At 36.7% G+C, this 24,594-nt stretch overlaps 1 protein-coding gene across 5 annotated transcripts in view; it reads right to left on the bottom strand.

The window, feature by feature from the left end:
- The window catches only part of ANOS1 (anosmin 1), a 141,624-nt gene that overhangs the window by 55,396 nt on the left and 61,634 nt on the right, over positions 1-24,594 (bottom strand). For all 5 annotated transcript variants that reach the window (XM_038173049.2, XM_038173052.2, XM_038173051.2 and 2 more), the window contains exons 3-5: positions 9,945-10,007; positions 6,470-6,692; positions 1,048-1,232 (exon numbers count right to left, since the gene is read on the bottom strand). In XM_038173049.2, the coding sequence (XP_038028977.2) occupies positions 1,048-1,232; positions 6,470-6,692; positions 9,945-10,007 (471 nt within the window). The remainder of the gene's footprint in view (positions 1-1,047; positions 1,233-6,469; positions 6,693-9,944; positions 10,008-24,594) is intronic.

The following is a 24,594-nucleotide window of genomic DNA, read 5'->3' as shown; positions in this document are numbered from 1 at the left end:
CCTTTTCCTAGCTATAATGACATTTTGCAGGTCTTTTGAAAATCAGTATTTTGCTTTTCTTGTCAGCAGGGATGAGGGTGAAGCATTGAAGATAAACGACTGGAACTCTGCCATACAGGTGAACTGTCAGCATGTTAAAAAACAGATTGAAACTGGGAAGGAACTAAGTGAAAATTTATGCTCTGTTGGCTGCTTCTCATTAAGAAACATTTGCTCATGAATCTTACATTTTCAGCCTGGACTGCACTGAGTGATAAGAGCATGACATCATGGGCTTTTCTGAATTGGGAGAGCAACATCTAAGAAAATGACTTTACAAAGAATAAAGGTTTTAGTCTTAACACTCTTGATTTTAAAAATTCAATGAAAAATTTTATCAATTATATTTCTTAGCATTTTGCTAAGACCCAAGCCATGCCTTGGAGACCATGCACACTGACTTCAAAAGGACTGTGTCTCACATATGCTTTCTTCCTATTTTGCTATCTAACTCTACATTTTTCAAGAGATTCATGGCTTTTTGGAACTCGCATCTGAATAGATCACAAGTATGTACTTACAAGAAAGTACCACTCGTTGTCTTGTGAAAATCAAGCCTCCAGCTCGATCTATAGATCTTTATCTGTGGAGAACAAACCTACAAAATAAACTCATTTTGAAAATATAAACCTCTGAGTATTATTTTTTGAGGGGACAAGGAAAGAAATATTTACTTCTTTACTAATATATTCACACATCTCTAATGATGTCATTTTCTATACCTATCAAAAACATTTGATGTTTCTATAACAGAAAAACTGTAAGTAAAAATATTTGTTGAAATAAATAAATAAAGTTGATTTTTGCCGAAAGTCTGGAAAATGGCTCATTGAGCATTGGAGCAAGATCCCTCCTGTGGTTAGCTTGTGACTTAGAGAGAGACCCTAGAAAGGGGTCACTCTGTATCAACCTCCTTACTAACAAAGTGACCTAACTCTTTGACCTGACGAGGAACTTCAGATCATTGTCTGGAATCTAGGGATTCTTAACATTTTACCAAGAACTGACCTGTGCCACTGTTTGCCAGTTAGTAGCGTCATCCTCACTAGGATGGATTCCTTGATTCCACCTCCTCTGAACAACATAGATCACAGGCTCAATGGAAATATTGAATTTTGAAGACCACTTCACCTCCAGGTCTCCAGATTGCAGTTCTATGAATTTTAACTCTTTCCGGGGTTTCAGTGGAACACCTGCAATAGGAACATACAAACAAAAATATTTGAATAATTTACAAAACAAGATAAGACCATCTGTAGGTGAAGCTGTATTAAAAAATATATATACTAATAAAAAAGATGGTTTGTCAAATGGAAGAGTAAAAGTGGGGAAATAGGTAGGCTGATAAGTATGTGCATTCAGAAGTGTTCACAACAAGCCTACCTCTGCCAACACTAAAATTTGTTTAAAAAAAAAAAATCCTTAAAATTCTTTATTGAATTTATAAACTAAAGATACTAAGAATCTGAAAGTTGTGAGCTAAAACTTATCTCAGTGTTTCCAGATATACTTTGATAAGATGGACAAAGACCCTTTGATCCCAAGCAGCTATCTATACCTGTCATTCAGATTTTCACCTAATTTTTCTTTAAACAAATCTAATGATAAAATATCCACAGTGTCATTCAGCAATTCTTGCAGTTCTCCTGTGGAGATTCTCCTATTGGACACAGCTCTTCTCCAAAGTCATGCCTAAAACTGGCCACAGACCTCAGCTAAGCCTTTACTGGTGTAGTCTAGAGTAACAGGATTATCTGATACATTTTACATTAGTCTGATGTATGCAAGTATGCTGCTTGCCTTCTCCTGAGCAGCTTGCAGCCATACTGTATGATATGTCACTCTCCACTCTTCCCTAAAGATCTAAGAAAGGTAATTCCAAGGCTGCTTCTACACTACAGGGAAAAAAAAAAGTTCTTTTTAAAATTTAATGGTAATTTCTCATTACATGTGTCACTGAAGGATAGTTATTCCTGTTTTTCCTACTCCTGATAACACTGCCTTTTGGAAAATATTTGCAGTAGCTTGAAAGAAAAACCAACTCCTCCAATTTGGCAGCTTTTGATTAAATCAACACATCAAATGTTAGATACATTTCCCTAGATAGTTATTAGGAGCTCATATATTTGATTGTGCATCATTTTGTCACAGACAAGACTTTTATGCTGACATACAATCTTCTTACCTAGTTATTGTATGAATTTGTGTTATTTCACCATTTCAGTGGGGGCCAACAAGTCCATCTGTATGCACTGGTTCTATTAATTGTAATATAATTGATTCTACTCAGTCTGTCATAGATGGCTGGAGTACCAAGCAGGTAAACAAACTGCTTTCATATTTTAAGATGTCTTCCAAATCTGATTAAGTGATTAGCTACAAGTCAATAAAAATCAATATTTTAACCATTGAAGAAACCTGAAATTAACCTGAGTAAAATCCACTACTAAACTCTGGTTAACACCACAGTTTAAACTCTGGATATCATTCCACAGCCAGATGCCTTAGCCTAGTGTAACAAACATCACAGATCATGTCAGTTCCAATTTCTATATTTGAAAACCCTTCTTTAATTATAACGTACAATAATTCTTCAATTTGCATGTTAAGAAAACTTCCATCTGCTCTGCATTAGGGGCAGTTGGATTCACTTGATTGCAAGTTACTCAGCCTCTCTGGTGTTATGTAATTGTGTGCAGATGGATTGCAGCAGCATAAATGACTAGAGCATCGCACAAGTGCATTTTGAAACACTTTTGTAGAACCAGCATCATCAATTTCATATCCAGATGTGTAGATCCAATCATTCTTCAATGTGCTTTTTATTATGTAAATTGTCAGCCCTTTCATCATGCTGGGACAAATTAGTTCTCTGAAGTCTGTAGTGTTTTAAGAATTCAAATCACTGACTCTCATATATGTGCAGTACCAGAGCTCAGGAAAAAAACATTTCTAAAGGTGTCTTTCAAATCACACATGCTATGTGCTATGAAAAATAAATGCACGCTGTTCCATCATAAGAATCTGTATTTTAAATGTTGGTTCCATAGGAAGCTTCTATGGAAGGGTTTCAGCCAGTAAAGGTTACACTTATGTCACCAGTACAATTCTAAACACATTTGTTCGAAGAGTCAGAGATGAACACCTCTAAAACTGTACACAATTGTTTTAATACAAAACTATTTTTCATGAAACATGAAAAAAGCCTTTAAATTTTGGTTGACTGTTCTGGCTCCAACTATCCAATTATGACACTGTCATACCATCATAGCCTTTACATGTCACAACATTCTCTTCACAATTCACTTTGCTCATATCTGCAGTTTGATCTGCTTTATTAATTGCTCCATAACATGTTCCAGACAAAATTGGTCAGGCTGGTTTAGACAGCCTAACCCTGAAACTTTTTTTAAAAAGGGGGCCTGGAAAGTTCACAGAAGTTGGTGTACTATCACACTGGAGAGACCACTAACTGCTGAACAAGAAAAAGGTCATAGGTAATTTTTCAGCAGTATACAGCAGAGTGTGGAAAAAAGATACATGTCCACATCATTACTTAGGGATGCATATGTGTATTTAGACAAAGTGAATGTGATCAAACATTAGACATCAGTTTTTCTTCCTTTTTGTTCTGTGTTTTTAAGCTTATTTCTAAGCAGATATATTCCTCCCACTTACATCTTTTAAGTACCAAATTTACTTTATATACTTGCTGTTAATTTATAACATTATTATATCCACATAGGGGAAAAAAAAAAAAAAAAGAGGTAGGCCATAGAGAAAGGACAAACACTTTCTGAAGTCCTTTACTAATTCAGACAACGTAAAGGAGGTAGATGTGACAGATGAGTAGGACAGAAAATTTCATATCACCAGCAAAGGGAAACAAAAATTTGAAGACTACATAACTGAGTAGCAATACTTCTAACAGGGATGAAATAAATAAATAAATAGATAAATAAATAAATATATAATGATATGTCAATTTGAGCTCTATACTGAATGCAAGCCAATAAACAATTGGGAATACAAGTACAGTCAATCCAATGACATTTTCAATATGTGACTTCTGTGCAAGTGTATTTATATTAATATTATTTTAGAATTCAGCTTTAGTACTCAGTACTAGAGGGCAAATCCAGTTAAATCAGATGAGTATTTTGTATCTGCTGTTGTAACTTTCATCTCTAGAGCTTGATCAACAGTGTAACTCTAGCAACTTATGTAGACTCTTTAGATTGAATCTGAGTTCATTTTCTAGCTGTGAGTGCTGTCAAAATGATAAGAATAAGTACTAAACTTATTCACTAGATCTTAGTCATGCTTGCAGAGTTTGCTCTTCCTTAGTGACAGGAAGGTCATTTACCCCTGGAGGAAATGAATAGCAAGCCTGCTCAGCTTCTATTTGTCCTTTGTTGCAGAAAGACAGGTTGAAGAGGCTAATTAGCTGAATTCATCAGCTGAGAAGTGAGTACTGCACTGGGTTGTCCTTCCTTTGCAAGACATATATGCTCTTACAAGCAAGCACCTCCTGCAGATAGGTGATAAGATCTTAGAGGAGATTAATTCTGTTTCTATATAATTAGGTTGAGCAATAGTAGACTTTGCAGTATGCAGTTAAACAGCATATCATATCCTGTCAGATTTTGTATCCTCTCCAAAAGCATGCCATCTGGTTTTGTTTGTTTGTTTGTTTGCTAGTTTTGTTTTTACCTTTTCCAGCTGTCACATTTACTGGAATGCCCTGCAGTATGCAATTTTGTAATTGTGGTATGGAGCCCGACCGTGTAAACCATTACACATGCAACACAAATGCTGAGTTTATCACTATTCAATTTTCGCAAGAAGATGAAAGGAAGAAGTAAATAATCCCCTTTTAATAATTTTTATTCTAAAAGGTGGTGTGGATGACAGTGTATTAATCCCTTACAATTTTACAAAGCTGCTCTGAAGTTTCCTGGAAGCAAGAGAATTTCCCTTCTATATTGGAAATCTGGATCACAGTGCCTGCTGTTCAAAGTATTTCAAGTAGCATCTTCATCAGTGTTATGTTCACTCAACCTCTATGACTTCTACATCAAATTTTCTTCACTTTTTAAAGTAAATTAGACTGTTTCCTGATGGCCAACCCTGTATATTCAAACCCAGGTTTCAAAAGTCAAAGAGCATTACTTCTGACATACATTCTCATCACTAGGGACATTCAAAAACAAGGATCAACATTTCAGTTAATGGAATGAACTTAGAAACAAATCACCGTCTCTTTCACATATTTCACTTCCAACTTCAAAACAGACCTGATATTTATTGTTATCAAACATACATAAAATCACTATAGTCTGTTCTATTTCAAATGCTGTTAGCAGGTTTATACCCCAGGAAAGGGCAACAATTCTGACCTCACTCAAACATATTCATCCCCAGTGTTTTCAAGGTTGCAAACAAATGGAGCTCCGCAGATGGAAATAAAACTGGATTCAGATCTAAGCCTGGAGCTTAGCTCAGTGTTCTACTGATTAGGATCTCCATGGAGAGCCCAAGCTATCAGGAGCATAACTGATTAGTATTTATTTTTTATCACTAAAGTAGAAGAATGGATTTCTAACAAAATATTCAAATTCTGCGTAAAAAGAATTTGTGTTGGTCACACGTGGTCATTACTGTGTGATAGAAGCACATTTTAAAAGTATTTCCATAAAAATACTTTATTATTATTATTATTTTTTATTTTTAATTTAATCATAAGAAATTAGAATCTGGAATTTGTCTAAGCACAAATCATTCCTTAATCTATATGTTCTTGCTGATGGATAGAAAGGAAAACCTTTTTTCATAGAATCTCAGGACTCAAATCAAGGCAATTAAAAACTTCTGAATAATTCATGGTGCCCTAAATGTAAATAATACAATAATATATATGTGGACACTATCATTTGTCACTATTTTATTCTTAGGTCATTAAGAACACCAATACACTGCATTGATTTGTTCTTTACCTTATTATCTCACACTTCCTATTTGGTAGTCCTACCTACTTGGCTTATAATCATAAATGTCATTTGTGATTAATGCGACTTGAACTATTTATCATTAAATATTTTCCTGCTGCATTCTTTCTCATCTGCATCAAATTAAGTGAGATTTCACCTAAACTGGCAAGTTCATTCTACTTAAGATGATTCATAATAGCCATGTTTACATTCCATAGATTTTCAGATATGACCTTCATAAGGAAAAAATAAAAATAAAAATCAGTAATGCAAGCAACGTTTTTCTGTCCATCCATCCTTTCTGCATCCAGTCACAGCACCCTCAAGGTCTTCACCTCCATACAAACTCTCATGACATAAAAGTCATGGTTTTCTAGGAGACCTTACTATGGCCTGAAGTTACTAGCCTAGTATGAGTATATATTAATAATAATCTCTACCTTTGTACAGATTTTTTGGAACTTGGCATGTGTGACCACATCCATTGGAACAGCATTTCTTCACGCCAGAACATTCACTATCTGCTTCACAGCTTTCAACACAGGCAGCTGCAAAACCACTGGCCTTCTCAGGTGCTGAGCAGTCCCCTTGCTTCACAGACAGGATGTACTTAAGGAATTCGCAGCTAGTTAGGCATTCATAATTCTTCTTGGGAAAAAGAGGCTAAAGTGAAAACAAAGGAATTGTATAAGGTTTTCAGCAGTGGAAAAAAAAAAAAAGCGGGGGGGGGAAGAAAAAATGTTGTACATTTTCCAAGACCTCCTAAAGAAAAACACAGATTTTCAGCTTTTGCAAGACTATCCCTAAAGATTTATATATTCAAGTTGCTTCTAAAAAAGCATTCCAAACACAGAATTATGTATTCCCTCAAGTAAGACCACCATCTTTAATGGAATAAAGCTGTTTACATCTGCCAGCTTTCCCTTGTTTTCCTCACACTGCTTGGCAACAAAGTTGCTCAACAACAGATTTGGGAAAAAAAAAATAATAATAAATCTCAGAACAAAGGAAAGCAATGGTCAAATGGTCTTTCCTTTTTTTTTTTTTTCCTTTTTTTTTTTTTTTTTTCTGACTATCCCACATTCCTCCCTTTGTACTTCACAAGACTTTACCCACAGCATCTGATGTAATGCCACTCTACTTAAGTAAGTAAAATCTTCCTAGATCATACTTATACTCAGTTTGAACTGAGTTGGCTAAGAGAAGAGCATCTTTATGTTCTTGCTAAAATGTTAATAACTGTATAACTCTTCATGGTACTGGAATAAAATTTCTTATACAATGATCAGCAGAAAATACAGATTAAAATAACTCTTAAACGTATTTCTTAAAGATGAAAACAAATGTTACCTCTGTGAAATCAGGCTCTAGCTATAGGAGACATTGTTTCAAAACATAGACATTTTATAGCATATGTACTATTCAGAGGTTTGCAACGTTCATTTCCAACATTATTAAAAACAGCTTCTAGTACCCCATGTCATTCTGTGTGACACAGGGATTTCATCTCCTCTTTTAGCGGGTACTTTATTTAGTTTGGTGCAAAACCAGCTATGGTAAATCCCTCAAAATTATTGGTGGAACTGTAGGTAAGCAAGCCATGTAACTGGAGTTATCTATAGGCTTTCTTCCCATTTTAGAGGAACCAAAAGTCATCTACTCAGAAAGATCTGATGAACAAATTCTTAAGCTTACACAAAAACTATAACCTACTCTCCATCCAATTATTCATGTGACTTCAATGTTTTCTCCCATATTCAAATATTATACTTTCTAATTTATACCATTCTCATATTTCTGGCAAAATGAGAAAGACGTTTCTTTATTAAGGAGGCCCAGGTGGTTCACTGAGTATGTGTCGGTTTATACTCCAAAGTCCAGGAACGTACCACTAAGTTACCTCTCACACTTCATCCTATAGGGTCGTCCAAATTTATTTTTTTTTATCCAACTCTTAAGGATGCATTTGGTGATACAGCTTAACCAGTGTAAACTGCCAAAATGAGCGGTCCACTTTTCCCTCCTATTGACCCAAATGTTCCTCGGACATACACTCCTGCTGTTCTTCCTGTTGGGCTATACCTGATTCCATTTAGTCACCTAAGAAGCTAAACCAGCAAGCAGGAAATTATAATTATGAGAAAAAAAAAAAAAAAAAAGAAAAAAGGGAGACAGGTAAGCTGCAAGGTTCCTCCTCTAACACTAGTATACTTATTTGGTAGGTAAGAAATTGCATACAATGCAAGACCTTGGGAAATAAAAAGCTAAAATTTTGCTTCCAGATTTTATAAAGAATACAAAAAAAGATTAAAACTCTCTCAAACGAAAACAGCCTGGTTCAGTTCAATCAAATAATGTCTGTGGAGCATACGTGAGTTTGGAGGAAAGGAAAATTATCCCTGTGTGTGTGTGTGTCTGTGTGTGTGAAGCAAATTTCAAATCCTAAAACATCACAAATTTGCAGCTACTTAATTAAAAACTTTATAGCTCCCTAAGGCATAATACATCCTCAAGGCTTCTCTTCCTCACCCTATTTCACAGCTCATTTTTCAGTTAGCTGCTAAATGTGCTGCTCTTCATTACTGGCTTTTGAAGTTCTAAATTTAGCTTCAACTACAAAACACTAATCAAAGAGGGATGCTCACTGTTTTCAACTACAATAGAACAGTGTTCTACAAATGTTTTTCTTTTAAACCAAATTTATACATATTTACACCCATATCTGGAAACATACAGCCTTAGTGAGAAGCGATATATGAGGATGACATAAATTAAACCCACTAAAACTGCTTTATTACACTACCCTAGAGTTTTGTTATATAAGGAAACAGCAACTGATTCTGGTTAAAGAACACATACAAGGATTGGTTTTCATGAGAAATTCTTACTTGTTCTTTTAACATAGCTAAAGAGACTAGTAACCCCTTATTCCCTACTTACATGTAGTTATTTGGATCTAAAAATCAGTTTTGTTAGTGGAAATGACAGCTTTTCCTAATCATCTTCATGATATTTAAATTGTTTAAACATAACACATGCTCTTCTACCAGCAGAAGAGTGCTCACAATGATAAGGAATGAGTCAAATCAGTTCAGGGCACAATCAGTTAAGATCATTTTAATTTTTTGCAGGAAAGGCTGAAAATCTTCATAAACACACACATTAAATGATTTGAATAAAGGTGTATCTTTATATTGATTTGGTTACAATAAATCTACTGGGATGATGTTTTCACTTTGTACTAAAAATCTGTTAAGGATTGTAACATGTGACTTCCACCAACTCAGCAGAAGCTATGTTTCAAATCCAATAAATTTTCTCTTGTGTGTGAGTTTAACTGATCTAAGCTTGTTTATTCACAAGGTTATTCTGAAACACTATGCATAAACAGTTTCCCAAAGACTTGTTCCTGAAGAACTAAGCATTCTGATGCCTGCCCTCTGAATCCAGTTACTCCTGGGGATATATTCTTTGAAAAATCAGACTGACTTTCACATATAGAAAGGCCAACCTTTTCTAGTGACCCCACACAAAGATTTCCACATTTGTGACATTTTGTCTTTTAAACAAAGATGCTCTTACTCTTTTTTCTCCACACGGCTGGAAAAGAAAGGAGGAATGTGGGAGAAGTAGCAGTTTACAGGAGGGTTTTAACAGCACCTTCTCAGAGAAATTACATAAGCGTGGCTGAATAACACTTCAAACTTCAAGTTGAGATCAGGAAAAAAAAAATTAATTTTTTTACTCAAACATTATATTGCTAAATAGTTATATGTGGATACATTCAAGTGAAGGTGAATGCTATAAAAAAATCCCATGTTTGTTAGCTGTCTCCTTAAAGCTAACACCTCTAATAATTTAAGTGAAAGAGACAGCTAGAACAAAGTGTGAAAGAGTGCCCTTGGGCTGACATACCTCACAGAAGCTTTGGCAATGGTTTTTCTTCAAATCCCAGGATTCTTTGCAGGGCTCCAGGCACTAGGAAGAGTCAGTGGGGGAAAGTGTCAGGAAAAGAAAGAAATAAACATCCACAAATGACCCCAGTTCTTCTCTGTTTGTTTGTTTGGCCCATAGGAAGTTAATAACAGGCTTTAAAAATCCACTTCTCCTGAGGATAAGATTGTGTCATTGAGCCTTGGTGTCAAAGCAAGGTCATGCCAAGCCATGGTTAGATTACAAGAAACATTTTCAGCATTTCTTACTGTACAAGGCAATTGCCTCACTTATATATATGCCATCCTATTTTCTGCCTTACTGAATCTAGGTTCCTAATAATATTTAACACCATGTCACTGGATCACAGACCAATGTCAAAAGTATTACTCTAAACTACAGAAAGTTAAATCTTCTCCTCACTGAGTAGCCTCAAGATTAGATGGGCACATTGTCTTCCCAAGCAAGAAGCTATTTCATCAAGCTATGGAGTAAACTCAGCAGAGATTTAGCCACTATTCCCATATAAATAGACAATGTTCCCTGGTCTGTTAGCAAAACCACTTTATTTCAAGTATCATATTATCATTTCTTCACCTTCAACCTCTAATATAATGGATATACAGTGAGTTTATATTCAAACTCTGCAAACAGGAGTCAAGCTTCACAGCATTAGCATCAAGAAAAATCTTTAAGAGTATTTACTGTGGCTGAAACATAAATTTAAACTCACATTCAGAAACCTTTTTTCTTCCTTTGTTAGACAGATGAACCTGGAAATTACCAGGGAGTCAATAACACCTAATCTTTCTGGTAACAGTAGAAAGATACTTACTGAACCAAAAAGAAAGGCCTTTGACATACAATTCATGTCATTTGACTTGTGTTTGTATTATTTGTTTCTCTTACATATAGAATTAGTTCGGATGAGTCTACATTTATACTATACAAAAACAAGCATGAACACATACAGGCTGTATCTCAGAACAGCTGTCCACCTGTATCACTAATGTAAAAAAAAAAAAGTGTTTTAAAAGTTAAACATTTTTCTTACTGGCAACAAAGCCTGAAAATGTAATAAAACCATTATTCACAGAGGTTACATACTTCAGGAATGCAAAACACCACTCAAACATTTGTTATAAATACATATACTGGTATTTCAGATCCAACTTTTAGCCCTTCAAAATCCACAATGTGCTGTATACAGAGTAAATTGAAGGATACCTTATAAAATATCATTTAAGTCAGGAAGTTTAATAAAATCCAGAGTGTTGTTCATCTTGTGGTAAGTTACTGTACATTGGAGCCCAATCCCATGATCATTCCTATTTTACAGCTCTCCTAACTATGTGATAGATTTAGCCATGACTTACAGAGGTTTAAGTGGTGTAAAAACACAATGGGCAACCTTTTAATCTCACTGGGACTTTGTCAGCGATTCCCAGGGCTGACAGGATTTCCCTACCCTTGCGTTTTCCCAATTCTTCTTTCAATGTTGCACGGCCACAAAGACTATATCTAAACCAGCATATCCAGAATCTTGCCACAAGCTTGAGATGAGGACCAGGATCACGTTCACTCTGACTGTATTGCTGGACCACCCTCCTTGCATGTTGTAAAGCAAAATATTTGATATGAATGGAAGGAATTACCAAGATGCTATATTTCAGAGGGGCTTGTTCAATGTTTCTACAGGGATGTCTTTACAAGAAGTAGGCTCCAGCATTTGATGTTTTGTCTGGCAGCTGTTCTGTTTCAATACTCATTCAGGACAGACCAGAATATTTTGACTTTAGACCCAGCATCTCCTGTCACCAGAAAAGGCATTATTGATGGGCATCTTAGCTCAGACACTTCAAAGGAAAGATTGACAAAATGAATGAGGTCAGAGCAGTATCCTGCCATCTGACTGCCCTCAGAATACTCCAATGAGAAAAAGATAATGTAGCTAGCCAAAAGTCTCCATCATAAGCTTCACAGGCACTGACTGGAGTATACACCCTCAACTACATGGACAAAAAGTCATGATGTTCTATATTCCTGTTGTAAGAGGACTTGACAGAGCACTGGACTTAGTCTAGCACATTGGGCTGGTGTATAAGCCAACTGTGCAGCTTCAGTGGAGCTGTACCTTTTTGTAGGTTGGAGAAAAACTGGTAGCTGACAGCAATGTTACCAATAACCTTGCACTAGAATTGTTTGGGATTGTCCTTCTAAAAAGGTAGAAATTAAGCTTGCAATAACGTAGATAAGAGCACCTCATAAACACTGAGTTTTATGTTTATCCTCTTAGCTATTCTGTTGTGAGGTTCCCTTATGGTGGGGAAGCTGAGGAATGGAAAGGAAACTCATGGAAGAGCTGGAATCTTAATCTACATCTCTCCCCTTTGAGTCCCTGAATTAAACCATGAAACAGATGAGATAGTGAGATAGTAAGTTTTGCCCTCTGAATGGCAATAATCTCAGGAAAAGAGATACCTTATTTTCTCCATGAATTCTCTTCTGATATTTTTATTTGGAGAGGGAAACGTGTGCCAGATCCAATGTACAACCTAGGTCTGAAGAAGGGCTACTGTATACATAAATTACTCTCTTTTTCCAGACATCTTAAGTTTCATCTACAAAGGGTTTCTCATTTTTGACATGCTTTGTTATGAATGTGCATCGAGATGAATAAAATGGAGTAGAACAGAGTAGAACAGTTCAGCTGTACGGTATCTTCACAGATCATCTAGTCCAACTGCCCAACCACTAGCCAAAAGCTAAAGCAACTAAACACAATTGTTATCCAAGTGTATCTCGAACACTGACAGGCACAGGGCATCCAAACTTCTGGCTAGGAAGCCTATTCCAGTGTGTGACCACCCATAAATTTCTCCAAATGTTCAGTCTGACCATCCCCGGGTGCAGATTTTTGCAGTTTCCTTGCATCCTCTCATTGGTTAACACGGCGAAGAGACTGGTCAGTGCCTCTCTCTCCACTTCCCCTCCTCAGGAGGATGCAGAGAGCACTGAGGTCACTGAGGCCTTCTCTCCCACAGACCGGGCAGTTCAAGTGTTCTCAGACTCTCCTCACAGAACATGCCTTCCAGTCCTCTTACCAGTTTTACTGCCCTCCTCTGGACATTTTCAAATACTGTAACACAGTTTTTGTATCGTGGAGCCCAGAACTGCGCATAATATTTAAGGTAAGGCTTCTTCAGTGCTAAATGCGGTGGAAGAATCACCTCTTTCAAGCTACCGAAGAAGATATTTGCAGTGCTCTGGATCATACTGAAGTAAAACATTTCTCCCTCCAACATGGCTCTTCATCACTTTTAGCCCACCTAGTTAGGGCAAACACAAAGTTGAAAATTTTCTCAAGAAAAAGGAGAATCAGGCCTTACACTGACAACTTAAGATTTTCTGACAGGTATCTGTCACTGCATAATAAAAATTAAAATCAAGAAAATGTGAGTCAGAACTAGTTGCAACAGCATCAGTTTTCTTAAATCTAAGTCTTCAGAGAATAGAGTAAAAAAAGAAAAAAAAATCTCAAAATATAACATTTGGATATGACATTTCCAACAACTTGAATGCAATTCAGCAAAGACCTGACCCAAAGCTCCCCAGACTGATAGGAGTCATTTTATCAGTGTTTAGCTTTGCCTTGATGTCTGAAGGGAAAGCATACACCATTTCACACTAATACAAAGAATTTTGAGGAAATACCTAGAAAACTCCTGAGAAAACCATTCCCATCCAGCAGGCAAATGCATTCAGGTTTTCGAGATGAGTGTGAACATGTGTGCTTGTTAAAAAGACACTGAAAAATAAGGAGGAATCTAGACCCAGAAGCAGCTGTCCTTGACCGTTTCATGTAATGAGAAATGCCTTGCAGGCATTTGGGCCCCTCGCTACAAGAAGGACATCGAGGTGCTTGAGCGGGTCCAGAGAAGGGCGACGAAGCTGGTGAGGGGCCTGGAGAACAAGTCCTACGAGGAGCGGCTGAAGGAGCTGGGCTTGTTCAGCCTGGAGAAGAGGAGGCTCAGGGGCGACCTTATCGCTCTCTACAGATACCTTAAAGGAGGCTGTAGTGAGGTGGGGGTTGGCCTGTTCTCCCACGTGCCTGGTGACAGGACGAGGGGGAATGGGCTTAAGTTGCGCCAGGGGAGTTTTAGTTTGGATGTTAGGAAGAACTTCTTTACTGAAAGGGTTGTTAGACATTGGAACAGGCTGCCCAGGGAGGTGGTCACCATCCCTGGAAGTCTTTAAAAGACGTTTAGATGTAGAGCTTAGGGATATGGTTTAGTGGGGACTGTTAGCGTTAGGTCAGAGGTTGGACTCAATGATCTTGAGGTCTCTTCCAACCTAGAAATTCTGTGAGTACTGCAGTGGAAACCTTCCAGGTCTGACAGGAACAAGTGAGGACAGATACGGACAGTAAACATCAACTACACAGCCACCATTGCATTATATTATACCATATCATGCAAGGGTGTAACTTCAGTGGTTTGGATTCATGGGGCCTCTGAGACCAACACCCTAATAGACTTCTCTAGTTTACTTACATGACCTCATCCAGAGCAATTTGACATTAAAGCTCTAAGGGTTAAGTCATAAGAATAGAACGTTTTGTATTGAGCACTAATATCAGAAAGTAAAAGGCAATACAAGCCATCCAGCAGCAGTCTTAGTCAACAAGAAAGAGAGCTGCATTTCCTTGCAGTATTTGTTATATCCATTATGAAAACACTACCAAAAGCTGTGTAACAGAGTTTCGAAATATATCACTACATATACAATTAAGATTTATTTTTAATAATTGTTATGAAATGGAAGATGCATACAATCAGGAGAAATGGTGAACTTATAATGCATCATTTGTTTTACTTAATTTTCAGGAATTAGTTTCTTTCTCTCTCTTCCTTTTTTTAAAAAAAAAAAATTAAAAAAGATGGTAAATGGCATATCTTCCTATTATATAATACTATTATATAAACCTCAAACTTATACTCTATCTGGCTTCTTGAAAGGTATGAACAACCTTTATTCATCTCAAAATTGTGTTAATACTGAAATATTTTTCTGAAATTACATTCAAAACAGCATTAAACAATTTTAATTCTGGTTTCACATCCAAAAATTGTGCTCATAATAAATGTAAATTATTTCTGCAGATAGGACTTCCAGGTTCACAGAAGCACTAAAACCTCTGTTTCACCAAACTCTGTAGAACATAATTACAGATTTTCCAACTGCAAATTCTGAATGTAACAGAAAAAATATATTTATATATTATTCAAAATAATATCCAAATAAGCAGGAGAAGGAGAGCATGCTGACATGCTTCTTCAAAGCCGTACCTTGCTACTTGGGCAGAGAGGGGGACAAACCCTTAATTTTGTCTCTCTCTACTCAGTTTTTTACAAGGCTTAGGTGTACAGTTTCCAAAGCAAACTATAACTGATTTAGGTGCAATCGTCTGCTAACCAGCACTTTGGAGAGTGGAGCACTTATTTGAATGGTCATAATGGTCACAACATAATGGCCATTTCACAGCAGAATGGAGTATTTCTGAGAACCTATACTGGCTGCAAAGTCGAGCAGAGCTGTTTAAATTGCTACAGCAAACAGTTGCATTTGATGTGCTGCATTTGATGTGTGTGTTTTCTTTAGACGTGGGGGCACTAAAAGCACACATGGGTATTAGTGCTCTCCTGTTATGCAAACTTGCAAATACCAGAGCAGTAGATATGGTACAGGCGATTTTCAGAAGTGGAATTGCTGGGTATCTAACAAACACCTGAGCTTGAAATAATCATTTCCTTTTTCTTAATTACCTATTTTTTTCAGTAGAAAGTATCAGGGGTAACAATACCACCATTTTAAGTGTCAGCAATTTGATCAAAAAAAAATTCCTATCAACACTCTAAGCAAATAAATGTAGCTTTATTACTTAGGATCAGAATTAATATTTCCTGGAACAGAGCTAGGGAAACAGATAGACATAGCATAACAGTTAAGTCTGTCTGGGCCTCTGCATATACCAAGTAGCATTACAGGCTTTGTTCCTAAAATGGACATTATGTTTCAAAAATTTTGGGAAAAATGTTGTTCTGCTTTCACTGATCTCTGAAAACTCACCACTTCAAATATCCACAATATCCATATCCGGCATTAGAGCACCAAAAAGACCACGACCCATGCTGAGAACATCAGGTCAAATTTTCTGGAAGTCTGTGTAGCCTTTGCTGTGAGTTCCCAGAATTAAACAGAAAATGAAAACTAACAGATACATATACTGAAGGTGAGAATCACTGAATGTGTTGCAAATGAAAGAAATATTTTAACATAAAATATATGGAAAGTAAATTACTATTCAGAAAATAAATAAATAAGAGAAGTCATATCATTGCACTTTAGCTAAAATGTTGCAGTTTAAACTTTTAAATCTTTTTAAAATCTTTTAGCGTGAAAATAACTTTTAACACTGACAGCTTGATATTTATTTGCATAGTTTTGTTGCCTGGCATGTCAAACTTTACCAGAACTGTTTGTTTGAAAGGACAGAACAACAATCCTAGGACGCTTTTCATGTTTCTGTTCTTTGTTACCAAATCAAAATCATGGCCATCTATGTCAACAGAAAATTGGCTCCCAGACATTAGATCATTCCTGATCAATGGTTGTTAAAGTTTATTCATAGAGTTTTTATACCAGCAGAAGAAATCGAGAGACATACCTTCCTCCTTTTCCCCACCTCATAGCCAAGAGTCTAAGGTAGTCACCAAAAAACAACTTTGAGTTCTTATTTTGCATGATTTTGAAACACTGAATTGAACCTAAACCACCTACATTTGAGATGAATCCACAAAATACAAAGTATTTGATGGAGCATCCTGTTTCAGCCTGCTGAAGCTGTTTTGTCTTGTATAAGCAATGAGCTCTTCTCTAAAGAAGGGCCTTAAATAAGGGACTTCTCACCTTGAAGGGACATGCCCTAATGGCACTTTCTGATCACCTTGAAGTTCTTTTTAAATGTCTATAATGTGTGCAAATATTTTGGTTATGCTTATGCACTGTAGTTATTCCACCACAACTTCTTTCCTACACAGATAATACTATTTTTCATGGTCTCGTTCTTTCACACCTTTATTTCCTCTACCAATCTTCTCTGTCCTTAAAAGTGTTTGAATTAATCTTATTCAAACTATCCAAACTTCTGCCACAAAGACTCTTTTCCTATTCTCCTAGTGACCTGCTTTTATGTACTGTATCAAATGCCAATTACTTATCTTTTTCCAAAACTCCTCCTAGACCTTATTCTAAATCTATACATTCTAACATTTCACCTGTCGAGATATAAGGCATTAGAATGGGCAAAATGCTATGGAGCAGCAAATCAAGCCTGGAGCACTCATGCACACAAGATACATATACTATGTCAGAGTGCATAAATGGAATTATATGGAATGAAGAGAGATGATTTAAAAAGGTTAAGAAGGGCTTCTGTATTAGACTTCTTTCCAATAGCGATAATAGCCTGAACTGCTTAGTGCCTTCCACCTTCTGAGCTATTTCTTGTGTGTGGAATCCTGTAGTAGTGTTGCTACTATACTACCAATAATCACAGAATCACAGAATTGTCTAGGTTGGAAGAGACCTCCAAGACCTCCTCTAGTCCAACTTCTGACCTAACACTAACCAGTCCTCCACTAAACCATATCCCTAAGCTCTACATCTAAACATCTTTTAAAGACCTCCAGGGATGGTGACTCAACCACTTCCCTGAGCAGCCCATTCCAATGCCTAACAACCCTTTCAGTAAAGAAGTTCTTCCTAATGTTCAACCTAAACCTCTCCTGGTGCAACTTTAGCCCATTTCCCATCATACTGTTGCCAGGCACGTGGAAGAACAGACTAATCCCCACCTTGCTACAGCCTCCTTTAAGGTATCTGTAGAGAGCAATAAGGTCGCCCCTGAGCCTCCTTTTCTACAGGCCAAACAATCCCAGCTCCCTCAGCTGCTCCTCATAAGACTTGTTCTCCAGACCCCTCACCAGCTTCATTGCCCTTCTCTGGACTCTCTCAAGCACCTCGATGTCCTTCTTGTAGTAAGGGGCCCAAAACAGAACACAGTACTTGAGGTGCAGCCTCACCAGAGCCGAGTACAGGGGGACAATCACTTCCCTAGACCTGCTAGCCACACTGCTTCTTATACAAGCCAGGATGCAAATAATGAAGTGAACTAAATGAATTAGAAAACAGTAGTAGTTTTAATTCTTGGCTGAACTTTCATGTTTCAGGCTGCAGTCCTGCATTGCAGTTTACCAATACAACGATCTATTATGTTTGTATCTGTTACATCAATGTATCATGGATCTGTGACGACAACTCTTTTCCTTTTAAAGCTTCTCCAAGATTTGCTCCTATAATTTAGAGAGCAAGCAACATGGCAGAAATTTTTGCATTGTATGTTCTTAATTTCTAGATCACTGTTTCCTGTTGCATGTTATATGTCCCGTCCCCACTGGATAGGCTGTCACAATTTGTTTTCAGCAGTAGCTATAATGATTGGCTGATGGTGACTGTAAAAGAAGCCCATCTTGCATTCTAAATTGTATCTTTCTTATACTGTATTTCATTTCTTAATGCTTGTCTGTTTGCTTTAGTGACTAGATTACATAATACTTTTAAATTAAAAGTGATCATAAATATTTTGACATTTTAGATATGCACAGAATTTTCATTGAGAAAACAAGATTCTTTTAGTCCCAAACAGAAAAAGGAAAACCTCTTCAGGCTGGCACTTTCCCCTTCCAATCTGTTAAAGGCAGCTTCAGATAACCACACACAGTCTTGCTATAAACACCATCTTGCCATGGAACTTGAGTGTCTATCAGAGCAGCACTGTTCTCTCCAAGCACAGTCAAGTTTTTTGTTGCTGTTTTATAAATGAGTTAAACTAGTCAACTCCTCTGATAGCAGATGACTCTCCTTGTATATCATCCTGCAAATTCACACATACATTTCTGAATGAAAGAGCCGCAACTAAATGTTCTTTTTGCTTGTATCTACCGCAGTATGGTTTTATAGACCACCTAACAATCGGAGACGAAGAAAGAAAAAAAAAAAAGAGGGAAAGAGGGGGGGGGGTCTTTTTGTCTAAATTGTTACTTTGTTTCCCTTCTCTGGCTTTCTATTTCCCTCCCAGCACGACCATCACCATCAGAAACGACATATTCCGCATTACTAAATAGCAAGAGACATAGGGCTTTTCACTTCTAATTTCACGCCATAATAAAATGCAGTGGTTGTTTCACTGGGGGACCTGAAAAGCCTTCCTTTGTGAGGCTTGTTTGATGGTCAGGTTAAGTATCACGTTCTGGCAGCAGGCATCTGTGCCTGCCTCTTCATGCAGTTGTAGCAAAGGGGGAGGAAAAAGAACAGAAAAATGAGAAGGAGATTGTCTTGAAAAAAAAAAAAAAATCATCCCCTACTCTGAAGCAAGCAATTTACATTACATGTCTATTGCTTGGCCTAAATATTTTTAAATCTGTTGTCCACCACTTTGACAGGCAGATCAAGCTAGTAATAGTAAGTCTAGAACATTTTCAGTGTATTCAGAGTTACACTTGTTGCTTTAATGGAAAAAAAATAAAGACCGGAAAGAAGTAGACTAATGATACATATTTGTGTGGGTGAGAAGAAGTAAAATGAATAAATAAATAAATAAATAAATAAATGGATCTAAGGAAAATGAATTTGCATTTTTATTTGTTTTAAAATACATGCAAAGTTACAAAAAAAACAGCAAAGGTGGTCAGCAATAATAAGCAAACAATATGGTGTTTCTAAAAAGTATCGGGATTATATGTAATAGAAATATAACTTCATTCTATAGAAAATAGAAGTTAAAATTCAGTTAATTTCAAGTATAAGAACAAAGGAAAAAAAAAAAAAAAGATGTAAACGGAATCTCTGTTAAGTGCTCTACACTTATCTTGGCATTTTCTAAATATATTCCCACTACACAAAGAATGTTTTTCTGCCCCATGTTTAGAATTCCTATTGTATCCATTGAATCTATTGTAAAAGGAGATAATGTATTTCCTTTTCAATAATCTCTTCATGTATCTTAACACAATCTACTGAAGAAAAAAAAAAAAAAGATTAAAATTCTATCAGTTTACATGACAATTCATGGAATAAACACTGCTGGATAATACTTTAAAAGCTGGAGAGTTTCATATATGATTAAAAAATTGATTTGTGATGTAAATAATAAAGTGCCTGAATACCTTAAAAATTTCAAACTAAGTGACCTGAAATAGCTATCTTGCTTCAAAGGAATTTCTTTCAAAGGTTATTAAATAAATTACTCTCATCTACTTTTTTTCAATGTATGCTACACATTAGCAAAAAAGACTACACTTTCATGCTAAATTTCTTGGTTAGTCTTCTAATTGCTAGGCTTTTGAGGTTATAGTTACATTGTAGGCATAAGCGAATCTAAATCCATGCCACGAGAAGACAGGCAGTCATGAACCATGACTAGCAATCCTTCAAATGGAAATGAGCTGAAGCAGAGACCCTAGATGAAAAAGTAATCTGTTCTTAGCCAAGTAAACTTCCCCATTCAGCTCACTCAGTAGCCTCATAAAAACAAGCTGTCTGGGGCAGGGATATGCGCAAAAGGGAAGGAGAGAGGAGTGTGTAAACACCTCTTTAATTGATAGCTTGCACTTACAACAGCTTAAACCAGTCATAAAACCATCGTCTAAAAAACAAATACTGATTCATTTTCACTACTAGGCTGAGTAATAAAGTTTGACATTATGGTGTTGAGAGGTAAGCAGGACAAACTGGCAGCTGAGTTAATAAATAAATAGTTTGGATCACACTATCACAGAATGTAATAAACTGTCCTCAGCCTTGTGTTGGAAGTATTGAGATGGATATATTTTCCCTGGCAGCAGGTTTGGGCTAGACCAATGGCCATTTCCAGTCTCAGGACATAAAGGAATATGATTCTGCTGACCAGACTGTCGGGAACAGCTTCTGATTTCAGCATTCATCAATGCAGTAGTTCATCTCTGTGGCTCAAACAGGTATCACTGCATTACTTTACAGTATAAATTCAGAATGTTAATTGGGCAAGCACAATTCTTTTTAAATTTAGATGGCAGATATCGTTCCTAAAAGAATTTCAGATGTGGCTGAATATGTATCTTTTTTTTGTTGCTGTTTTGTGTGTGTGTTGTGGTGTTCTTTTAACTTCATCTTGGAAGCTGAGTATTTTGATTCATTATCCACTGATTTCTAACATTACTAAAACATACTGATCCTTCCAATCACAGACTACAATACATAAAGAGAAAGACTGATAGTAATACACTCCTAGTCATCCTAAAGTGACCTATCATAGTGTGCAGATGCTGAGATAATGAAACAGCATATAATTGTCATAAATGCGATGCTGTAACACAGCAAAAAATGTGAAGTGGAAATCTGGGACATGTAATGCTTCACTACTTTTCTGCCATTCATCTTAATGGGACTCTTGAGCAAGCTCTCAGAGGAATCAAATACAGTAAGATTCTGGAAGCATGTTGGTATTAAGTCCCCAGAGAACAACTGTCTGTTAAGCCATTCTTTGCATAGCATTTCCTATACTGACAGATGAAATGGATAGTTTCCCTTTTTATGTAAAGATATGCAAGGAAACTCATACTAGTTAATGAAGTATAGCCAAAGGGTCACAACCAGAAATTGTAATTCAAGATTAAATCAGCACAAATTGCAGGTGCCCTGAACATCTCAGGAACTGTCTACTCTGATTGCCCAGAGGCATCCTAAATGTCACAGCAATGCGTGTCTAGATAGGACTACTAGAACGTTCAGGTGTAAAGAGAAAGCATGTACCTGTGAGCTGCTGTGTAATTCCTGTAACTGCAAAATTGCAAAACTTGACAATCCTGAAGAATCTTCACTGTGGACCGTGAAGCTGTGGCACCTCTCTCTAACTGGATATCATTCTTTACCACTTATCTCAATACCAACAGAGTTAGGGTGGGCAGTAATAGTAAGATTGCAGGCAAAAGGAAGGAAAATAACAATGGTGCTGGAAGAGAGAAATAGAAAATGGAGGGATAGGTTAAAAAAAAAAAAAAAAAAAGTACTGCAAAGCTTTCCATGCAAAGTCACCTGTATGGACTGTATATCCCTGAAGGTATATTAATGTGTAATAAAATACTGCAGCTTTTTCTTCAGTTCAGGACACTTTCAGGTTTTCTGTTTTCTATTTAGCTACTTCTAATGAAACATTTTAGGGACATTCATTTAAGAGTTAAACACCCCTTTTGAAACCAAACATCAGGGAAGAAAGACTTTGGAGCCAATACACGGAGATGCTAAAAACTGCTTTGGAGCCTTACAAAAGACAGCTCTAACCCTTGTCCCAGTAGCTGCTTTTCTCATGAATCATTCATCCTAGGCCATCCTCCTCGCCACCTTACAATTTACTATGAAAGCTGAAGCAGGTAGACAGCCAAAAATAGAAGGTTTTTGCTGGCCATGCAAATAGTGACCAAAGGCTAAAGACAGAAGTGAAGAATGATCTCTTACTATTTGTCAGAGCCAGGAAAGCTGGGTAGGAACTTGTACCAACTTTTTATGTAGAATCTTGTTGATCTTCAGATATGAAGGGCAGAGCTCTTATTCTCTGTGGACTATTTCTCTCCCATGTCCCAACCTTTCCATCAGGGCTTATGTAGCGTTGAAAATGTAGTACGCCCTATGATTTTGCTACAGAAAAAGAGCAACCCTATATATTAAAATTCACAAAAGAAGTCATTATTCTGTTAAGTAGGTGGTTTTCTCTCCTTCAGTAGGATCTAGGCCCAATCGTCCAAATCTTACCTCATGAAATAGCTGCAAATTTGAGATAAAACAGGTCCGTTTTCTGCTCTGGTCCCCTCACAATTTCCCGTTGCTATGAGAGGCTGTCAATGAATATTGGGGAACCAACCTGTCTTTCTTGAAAAATAAAGAAATTTCTTGAGGTCTAAATAGACCCCACAGTAATAATACCAGGTACCCTAGTCTTTGGAGATGGGAAACAGTTCATTATCGTCAAAGCTCAAAGGAACATGAAACACCAGGTTGAGGAGATATATAACTTTGTGGCCAGAAAATTCAGTAGGAGCTCTGCTTTAAATGTACCAGGGCAAAGTTAGTTATTTCCCCAGACAAAAAACTATCTGTGCCTTACTTCAGTTGCTCATTCACAGGTATCTATATCCAATAAAAGTTCATAGCATGACAACTGGCCTCCAACTGCCTCTCTTGAAAGGCAAATGCCTTTTTCTTAGGCATCTGTCACATTTGCCAGCCTTACATGAGTGACTCCAGGACTCTATGGAAGCTTAAATGCAACAGGATGCTCATGTATAAACAAACAGTACAGACCTAGTCCAGGATTACGATTTAAAAGCCAAGCTGCACGTAAAACAGGGTCCCAGCTTCCCATTATCTGATGGAGATCTAGTCAATACAATCAGTGGAAGAACCTGTCAGTGGACCTTTGTCTCCTACAGGGTGAGATAAATAGCTCTCTGGACATTACTGATTTTACTAGCTGGATCCCTATTGACAACAGTGGGAGCCTGGATATCCAAACCACATACAAATTATATAGAATCCAAAGCTCAGGTGCTTGAATCTCAAATTAGATTCCACCACTGGTGAAGGTACTGTTAATTAAATTGGCATGCTTGGGTTATCGTACTGACAAACCATTTTTTACCCAAGAACTAATATTCCACAATACCCCTGGAAATAGAATACTTCTGTAGCAAGCATTTCAGGCAGCCATTTATGTTCTAATTCTGTGGCTGTGTTAAATTTCTAACATATAAAAACACTCAGTCATAAAAGTAGATAAAAAAGTACTTATGGAGAGACTTCTAAACAAGATGTAAGATATAATCTGGTCTGTTTCACTGCCAGTCACATTCATTACATGATTTTACTCATTTTTACTCTCTCAATCCAATTTGAACTTATATAATTTTTGAATGCTGTAACATTTCAAATATGTTTAGTTCTACGTATGAAACCACCAGGGCACTATTTCTGCTTATTCAAACAAACTGTCTTAGTCATTTCATATTTTCCACAGTATTTCTTTGGGCAAGAGATTAGAGAAGAATATGTAAGCACCTTGGGGTAACCATACTATATTTGTCCGAACAAATGCATCAATTGATGCTGTATAACAAAATTCTTTTCCTTAACCTCCACAAGACAGTTAGATAAAATATTTCTACCACCACATAAAACTTCTGTTGCCCAGTGGTATAACTACTAGTATACTGATACTGTTTACAGAATTACTTGTAGCATAAAAAATACCTGTAGTCTTTACTATAAATGCCAGTGGTTACAGATCAAATAATGAAAAATAGTATTTGGGGAACACTGCAAAAGTTTTCATGTACCGTTGTTTTTTATACACAAGAGAATTAAGAATATTTCAGGATTTTGACTATTAAAAACATCTTAATAATGTCTGACTGTAAAGAAATATAGTGCCTCTCTCCTTCTGTATTTTACAGGTTCCTAGTGGAATGGCTGCAAGTTTGGA

Source organism: Anas platyrhynchos, chromosome 1, assembly GCF_047663525.1.
Source record: "Anas platyrhynchos isolate ZD024472 breed Pekin duck chromosome 1, IASCAAS_PekinDuck_T2T, whole genome shotgun sequence".
Taxonomy (NCBI): Eukaryota; Metazoa; Chordata; class Aves; order Anseriformes; family Anatidae; genus Anas; species Anas platyrhynchos.
This window is presented reverse-complemented; position numbering and strand designations above follow the sequence as displayed.